The sequence below is a fragment of the Primulina eburnea genome, chromosome 4, assembly GCF_022965805.1.
Source record: "Primulina eburnea isolate SZY01 chromosome 4, ASM2296580v1, whole genome shotgun sequence".
NCBI lineage: Eukaryota > Viridiplantae > Streptophyta > Magnoliopsida > Lamiales > Gesneriaceae > Primulina > Primulina eburnea.
Genome location: NC_133104.1, coordinates 3544388 through 3553706, shown reverse-complemented (window position 1 = coordinate 3553706; position 9319 = coordinate 3544388). Strand labels below are relative to the sequence as shown.

Below are 9319 nucleotides of genomic sequence, written 5' to 3'. Positions count from 1 at the left end.
CCAACGGAGACGGGATACGACCGCCACCCCCTCAATTTTTTAACTCCCGCCCCTTCAATTTTTAAATTTTGTTAACTATTGGTCATAAATAATTATTATTTTTTCATTTTCTTCCCTGATTTTTGTTCTTGCACCTTCCTAAATTTAGAAAATAATGTATATATTTTGTGCTGGATTTCGATTACCATATATTATTTATATTTTCGAATTTATTATAACTCGAAAATAAATTCTTATACATATATATTTATTTAATAAATTCCCAAAAATTTGGGTTCTCACAACGGAGCCAATGGGGCGGGGGCGGGGTGCGACCGCCACCCCCTCAATTTTTTAACCCCCCGCCCCTTCAATTTTTTAATTTTATTGACTAAGGGTCAAAAACAATTATTATTTTTCATTTTCTTCCCTGATTTTTGTTCTTCCACCCCCTAATTTTTTTGTTTTTTCGCTCTCAGCCTCCATTTTTTAAACCTCCAACCCTGATGATTCCATTTTCACATATACATGTAAATATCTAATTTAAGACAAACTCCTGAAATTAAAATAAATCATGCCGGGACAAGAATGGTCTCATAAAACATAAAACAAATAAAATTCCATTAAATAATAAATAATAAAAATAACTTCTCTCTTTTGTGCAATGCAGTCTTTTATGTTATCAAATTTAAATTTAGTCCAATGTATTTCAAATTTAAACAATTTTTGTTATTTTTCATCGGAGAATATTGATATAAATATATATCTGAGTAAAGAATTTATATTTTACTTGGAGAGGAGATATTTATCCAAAATGCCGAAAGTTAAATCGATGAAATCCTTGACGTCGTGGGCAAAAGCCTCAGCTCCGGTTGCCCTTTCAAATTCTCCGTAATACTTCATTATGGTTCCATCGCCTTTGGGATTTAAAACCAAAGTGGCCTTGAAGCTCTTGTAAATTTCAAAGATATCTCCTCCTAAAAATGTGCAACTTATTGTTTTGTTCTCATCATCAACTAAATCCAGCCTTTCTATAATGTTTGTTACTGGAATCCCTGCAAATTATAACCAACAAGATCGAATTAATTAATTGTTGAACTCGAGAAAAAAATGTTATGCAAACACGAAACGATGGAGTAAAATTCTTGGTGAACTTTGAGTTTTGGTCCACTAAGTTTTCAAAGTTTCGTTTTTGTAGATTAACTTTTAATTTTCGGCTGTTTTAATTTGATCAAATTAATAATGTGACATCGAAAATTATTGACGTTACACTGAAAAATGCTAACATGCATGAAATCGAAAATTACTGACTTATATATGTCACATCAACAATTTAGCCAATACAACCAAAAATTCAAATTTACAGAAACCAAAATTTGAAAGTTCGATTATCCAAAACTCAAAATTGTGCAAGTTAGCAGATAAAAAAAACTTCGAAAATAATTAAATTATGAATCAATTAAGCATGTACCTGGTACATATTTGACTATACGGACCGTGCCGCTCGAGTTTCCATCGCCTTCGACCACCTCGACGCTGTCATACAATTGAGGGAAGGCTTGAGGGCATATAATATGGAAATTTTTGACGAAGTCCCAAATCTTTTCTGCATCAGATTTGGCTTCAAATTCCACTGAAAAAGTGCATGCCATTATGCTCGGTCGAGTATGAAGTAATTAAAAATTAGTTTTATGTTGTTGTGATTCTGATAAAAAGTGGTAATGTATATATAGAATTAAATATAAATATTGAAATGCATTATAATAATTAAGGTTCCAGTCTTCGAGGTGTAGTCAAATAGAGCCGCAAACCGAAGGTCAATATGTTCGCCGATAACTTCATTCAAGGAAATTTCATTCAAAGAAGCTAAGGCACGGAATTGAATCGAAGCTAAGAAGGCAAGATGATATGATATAAATAAGTAGGAAACAATTTTGAATGTGAATTTCATATAATGCATATCACGACTACTAATGCAGTGTCTACTCATCTTGTAGAGGTTAGGGATGTAATCGAGTCGAGCCGAACCGAGCCGTTGAATGTTTGAGCTTGGCTCGTTTATAATCGAGCCGAACTCGAGCTTTATTTAACGAATATATGCATGGCTCACGAGCTTATTCAAGCCTTTATCGAGCCTAAACAAGCTAAATAAATATGACTTATACATTTAAATTTTCATTAAATTAATTAAAAATAAATTATATATTTAAAGAAAAATATATTATTTTTTATTAAAATTTGTAAATTTATTATAATAAAATAAATTTAATAGATTTTTCTATATATTTCATAAATAATATGCAAAATCAATAAATCAAATATCAAAACTAATATTTTTTCATTTAAAAGATTACTCACGAACTTACTAACGAACATGTTCACGAGCTAACTGAGCTGAATACTGTAAAGCTTGATTTTGGTTTGTTTATTTTAACGAGCCTCATTAACGAGCTCAAACGAGCTTTTATCGTACCGAGCTTCGAACGGTTTGGCTCATTTACATCACTAGAGAGGTAATATATAGTCGACGAGAAATTAAATGTTCATTTTTCATGTTTGTTTGTTTGTTTTTTTTTTTTTTTTGGAAATTTCAATTTTCTATGTTATTAAAAATATTTTATGATTTTTTTATCTTTTAATTTTTGGCACTATGAAAATGTATGTGAGTGTCCATTCGGGTGGGTCGGCTCGGGTTGAACAATAGTACTATTCAAAAATTGCTTCAACCCGAACCCAAGCCAACCCGAATCAACTTATTCAACCCGATTTTGAATTTGTTTTAAAATCTTTTTTAAAAAATTAAATAAAATTCAAAAAAATTAATATTTTAATTTAAACACATAATAACAAAATCTAACTCGTATATATGATTTAAATTTAAAAGTCTAATGGTAGAAAAATAAAATATATTTATTAAATCAAATAAAAAGTAAAAAAGTTCAAAATAAATATTAAATTATGAAAATTTATGATATTCAGACATACAATATATAAAAATGTATGTAATATTATTAATTATATTTTTTAAAAAAATTAAAATTGTCGGGTCAACTTGGGTCACCCAAACCTAACCCAACCCAACTCGATCATTTTTTTCGGGTAAAAAAAAAATTAACTGAACATTCACGACAATTTTTTTCTAAAAGTCTAACTGACTATCGAGTCAAACTGATAGTATAAGAAAAAAGAGATATTGATAGGCAAATTGATCTAAGGACAAGTGATGGAGCTCAATTGACGACAGTTTATTTAAGTGGACCAGCCAGTCCAAATCCAAGCATTCTATGAAAAATATCATTATACTTAGTGATTAAGAATCAGAGCTCAACTGAAATATCAGATAAATTTTTCTGTACTAACAATAACTGATTCCCAACAGAATGTCAAAATTCATGCGCACTACCAAAATCTCTCAGAAAAGAGGATGATTATAAGACAACAACGACATCTGTATTTGAAAACAAATATATGATTTAAAAAGATGAATGTGGCAGATGAAGTCTATAAACAGATCGGTTTGACAAGCTATTAAGACTCTTCAACTCTTTGGAATTCTAATTCTCCGATCTTCTGTATCTTTTTGGGAAAGCTTTTTACAAGCCAAATTGATCAAAGCAAACACACACTAATAAGTTATTATATGATCAATTGATGCTTAGATTTTTTTTTTTTTTTTTGTGTGAAATCCTTGTAATTGAGAGTATATATAGAAGTCTGCTCACTTTGATTAAGATTGAAGTTTACTAAGAGTTTCAATTAGCAATATTTTAGTCCTACCGAAGTAGATGATTTCAAATTGCTTGTAATTATCAAAGTTTTTTAGTACTGTCTTTCCATTAAAAAGAAAGAATGACGTACAAATATTGAAATCCCTAAATATCCAGAATTAAACTTGTGCCAACTTACTTATATGTTGAACTCAAACTTGTCGTCGTATGTTCAACCATTTTTTTTAAACAACGTATACATAAAATGAGATGGATGATTATATATATTTTTTCGATATTTTTTTAATTATTTTACAATATCTTTTCTATTTTATGTTTATCATTAATTTCTTAAAATAATAATTTATCATAAATAAAAATAAGTAAGTAATATATATATTTTAAAAACATCAGTACATTGTTGTTCTAATTCAGTGAACCACACTTCGTTGACTACTTGATTTTAGAATTTGTTACCGATTTTTTTATTGGCCAGTCAGTGTCACAATGTCAGCGCGAGAAAGGAGACACGACACGACACGACAACATCCTCGAAAGTGATTATTAAGTTTTCGAAATGATTTAGGCATCAATTTATTGAGCCAGTGTTGGGTGCCTCCAGTCCCGAATCAGTTGCGACTAGACATTGATGCTGGGTTTGATGAAGGTAGAAACCAGTTCAGTGTTGGGGCTGTGATCCGTGATAATAATGGTACAGTCTTGGGAGCTTCGGCTCACATTATTCGTCATCCGGGATCAGTGAAAGATGCGGAATTATGTGCTATCAGGTTCGGCATGGAGTTTTGTTTGAATCTAGGCCTTCACGATGTCAATATTTTCTCAGATTCGTTACTTGCTGTTCAAGCTATTAGCAACTCATTAGTTGACCTTGGTCCGAGTGGCGTGCTCTCAATCGACATTCTCATTATGCTGAAGATGGATGCTTTCTTGTCTATCAACCACATGCCGAGATCGGCCAACAGAGCTGCTCATCGGTTAGCTCGTGTAGCTTCTGAGGTTTCCTCTTTTGTTGTTTGGTGTTCTGGTGATATACCAGATTGGTTACTTAATATTGTAAATCATGATATTATGAAGTAATGAATTTGTTTTACTTTCAAAAAAAAAAAAAAAAAAAATTCTCAAAACTCGATTTATATATTTTATTACAAAATACATAAAGTCTTACAACTCTGTTAGAGAAACTTTTCTGATAGTACTAATCCCTTCGTTTCACCTCTTTTTATATGATAATATGCATCTTCGTTGTTGCGCTCCCTTCGGAGATGACAACGAGTCTGGATATAATGAGTATCATATTTTTATTCAATTTTTTTGGAGTCGTGTATTTGTATGTTAAAATGAGTAATAAATCTTGTACTTGACGGGTATGATTAACGGATTTTATAAGACCCGACCGATATAGATTATATAGAATTTATAACTTTTGAAATCTTTTTCGGCCCTTTTTTTATTGTCCGAATATTCAGTATATATGTTATGTTATGTTTCTAGTAATATTTGACAAATTTTTTATAATTTTATACTTTGGGATAATTATATATTTTGGTGGTGTAAGTTATAAAAAAAATTGTTCTTTTTCTCGGTTAATTTAGGTTTTAGTCCACTAATTTGTAATTTTTTTCGGTCTTAGTGCTTTTCATCAAGATGCCGAAGTAGCATCAGAAAATGATGATGTGCCACTAGAAAATCATGAAGTGGAGAAAAACATTAATGACTTATCTGATTACACATTAGCACTCCGGTAAAAAAATTGTGAGATTTAAAAAATACAAGCTAGTGAACTAAGATTGTGAATTAGCTAATAACATGAGAAAAATGATAAACATGGTTTTCTCAGTGTTTCGTTTTTTGTAAAATTATTTTATTTAAAATTGAACCGATGACGATGAATTTATATCGAGAGCTGAGAACATAAAATTATATTTTTGGGAAAAAATCCTATTAAAAAATATGAATACAAAAAATTTGTATTGGTATATGTGGCTAGTATTGAATTTTGGATGGCTGATCTATATTGTTCCAACTAGTAGATAAGAATCTAATAAAAAATTTTACATAAAAAGCTTTTATGAGACTGTTTCCCTGATTAATTTTGTAAGACGGATCTTAAATTTGACCTGAATCATCAAAAAATATTAGTTTTATGTTAAAAATATTAGTAGGTATGGACCACGAGAATCTAAATAATTAAGGAACACTTCACATATTTTGGGGAGCAAATCTGTGTGATAGAATTATAATTAATATATGTATTTGAATCACTACAAATCTTGTATGCAATAATCATTTTCCTTTTGGAAAATATATTTTTAAAATCGTGTATGTTTAACCTACTCATGATGCTTTAATTAACTGCCTCATTTTTTAATATTTATGTTGAAGAGCCTAATGTTTCCACGAGAAGAGTGATCTAAATACGGCATTAGACTTTTGCAAGACTTGAAATATTTGCATCTATTAATATTTAGTCACATGTATTAAGATGATATAATTCAATAGCTATATCATTAAGTTATATGAATATAATTGAATTAAAAAATTTAGCCTATATTCAATTTTTATGTCAATGATTTATATTTATAACATGATTTACATGAGTAAAACATGAAAAATTGTTTACCGCTTCATTTGGTGACACCAGCATATATTTAATTTATTTTGCCGTATTTTAGCATGTTAATTACTCTTATACTAATTTTATAATTTTCGAGGTACAATAATTGTCCTTGATGGGTAGAGTGATCGAACCATGACGCTTGGGTTACTATACAGTTAAAGATTGAGTTGCACAATTACCACTTGTTATAGTTTTAGTAAAGCAGAAAATGATCAGTCCTACAATTGATATCAGAGTCAATGTCATCGCTTTGCAATTATAATGAGGGAGATGGTTGATGTGCAATAATTATCACTGCTGGGTAAAACAATCAAACCATGGAGCTTGGGCTAATATGCGGTCGGCAAGTGCACGGTTCTACAATAATTTAGGAAATTCAAGGTTATAATTATAAATGCGGAAGGAGAAGATTATTTCATTTAGGCTTAAAGAAACTGATTAAACTATTAAAGAATATGAACCACTCATCATTAATAAAACCAATCATTAATGCGATGATATTTATTAAAAGTTATAGATTTATATTTTCTAATGTAGTTTCATTAAAATTAATATTTTTGTTGGGATCAGAGGTTCAATTGAACAGTATGACAGTGTTCATACAGTCACAAACACCTTAATTATATAGCCTTCATTTTTAAAACTTGCGATATTCGAGTGCACGACGTATCATTCACACAAGGAGATATAAAGACTCGATTAAAAACTTTCGCGGTTGAGATATTTCTAGTTCACAATGTTTTGAACACTCTCGCTCAACATTATTAACTATTATTAGATCTTCTAAAACACACATTATAAGGTTAAATGATCAATAAATGAGTTTTTGACCATACATGTTTAAGAAAATGGTGGACTTTTGTGAAGAAGAGATAATGTCTGAACATGGCCGCTCAACTCATTAGTTACGACCCAAAATGATCTACAATCCATGTAATCAATATTGTGCATAGATTGCAAAACTCAAGGAAGCCATCAGAAAGTTATTTATGCATCGTCTATTAAATAAACTAGGCGATCTCACATGTGGAGGTTATTGAAACTTGCATTATAGTTTTATACTAGTAGTCGGAAAATACCTTTTTTTTCTTCTAAATTTCTCTAGATATTTGATTTCAGTTTCAAGACTAGTATCAAATAGATATTCCTTAATTTTTCAAATTTATCATTTAGTTTATTCTATAAATTTAATATTTTTGGAAGTGATACTTTTTCTGATGGTCTTTTAGCATTAATTTACAAAGGTATATCTGTTATTTCATGTTCAAGAATATACCGATTTTAAGAAATGTGTTTTGAATTAATATTACTCTATTATGTATAGGGATGTAAATGAGCCGAACTGTTAGCGAGTTTTTCGGATCTCGGCTCGTTAAAAAGCTCGTTCGGGCTCCTTCGTTAAGCTTATCGAGCCGAGCCCGAGCCTTATTTTGGGCTCGACAATTTTGTGGAGCCGAGCTTGAGATTAATGATGTTCGGCTCGTTAGCTCGTGAATATGTTCGATAACTGGCTCTCGAGCTCGAGCTCGGCTCGTTTAAGTGGTTCACGGTAGTGGTATAAAAAAAAGGGAATATCAGCGACGGTTTTTACTAAACCGTCGCTATATAGCGACGGTTTTCATTAAAACCGTCGCAATGTTAAACTAAGCGACGGTTTCTTAAAACCCGTCGCTAATATAACGACGGTGAAACACAAAACCGTCGCTATAATAGCGACTGTTATGAATAAACCGTCGCCGATTAATATCAGCGACGGTTTTAGCAAACCGTCGCTCATAGCAACGGTTTTGGGGTTTAGGATTTAGGGTTTAGGGTTTAGCGTTGTCCTTACAATCGAAAAAAATGTCAGAACAAACCATATTTAGACGAAATTACAAACCATTTGTGTTTTCTAATAAAAATTACAAAATTGTGGATGTCAATCGAAAAAAGAGTCTTCGATACTACGAACCATTTGTGTTTCCTACGCAAGCCTCGCAAGTTGTGTATTTGACTTATCCAACAACGAAGAGAGCAGAATCAGATTGGATGCATGTGAGTACTCTACGTAGGCGGGCTTATGTCACTGATGTTGAGCCAAATACTGAGCATAATCAAATTGATGTGAACGATGCATTTCAAAACAACGAAAGTGGACCTCATGACATCTCAACTCAATTTCTTTTACCGTCTCAAAATTTAGTCGATTTTAATGTTATGTACGACAACGAAATTGATTTGAACTGAAAGTGAAATAGAAGAGGTTCAATATTCGAGCGACGATGTTCGTGACATTTATTGAATTGTACTTTGGAAAAAATATATATTTCATTAATTATAAATGTTAATGTTTTACAATTATTGAATTTATTTTAGCGAGCACGACATGGCAGAGATCTAACGTCATGGGAGCTATACGTTCACACACATCGACATGCAGATGGATATTTCGTTGACACGCGATTCGCCTGCTCCATGTAAGTTTATTAAATTTCGTTATTCTCATCAACGTTACATTAAGAAAATTCAATTTGATTCATTTTAAATTAACATCACAGGAAGAGATGTAGCGCTACATGGCTGATTCATTTTGTATGAAACACTTGTATTATTATTTGCAGATTAATAATATGATTACATTTCTCAAACTTTGTTAATTTTTTTTCGATTATACAACACAATATATTTTTATTTCAGACTAGCAACCGAGGCACACGCGTTGCGTGTGTCATGAATATATGGGCCTGATATATTAAACATTCATGATATCACAACACCATTACACCAAAATATTTTGTATCATGAATATATTATTGAAATTCAATGGATTCCGAAGCTTAAATAAATATGTCAACCTCAATTAAATTAACACATTAAAAACCATTTAAAAAACTCATATGAACTTGAGAAGAACACGATAAGACCATTTTCACACCAATTGTACAAAAATAAAATAAAATTAGATAGATGATAACAAACCAAAAAAATCAATTCACGACTACATTAACATGGAACA

The 9319-nt window shown here is 31.0% G+C and overlaps 2 protein-coding genes across 2 annotated transcripts; one reads left to right on the top strand and one right to left on the bottom strand.

Moving 5' to 3' along the window:
- Positions 1-765: 765 nt before the first annotated feature.
- Positions 766-1631, bottom strand: LOC140829611 (MLP-like protein 423). Its single transcript, XM_073192925.1, has 2 exons — positions 1451-1631; positions 766-1034 (listed from the first exon to the last, which is right to left on the bottom strand). Exons 1-2 carry the CDS (start codon positions 1629-1631, stop codon positions 766-768), a joined length of 450 nt encoding a protein of 149 aa, XP_073049026.1.
- Positions 1632-3460: 1829 nt separating this feature from the next.
- Positions 3461-4784, top strand: LOC140829610 (uncharacterized). The gene is made up of 2 exons (XM_073192924.1): positions 3461-3494; positions 4273-4784. The coding sequence occupies exons 1-2, from the start codon at positions 3461-3463 to the stop codon at positions 4782-4784; spliced, it is 546 nt and encodes a 181-aa protein (XP_073049025.1).
- Positions 4785-9319: the final 4535 nt, after the last annotated feature.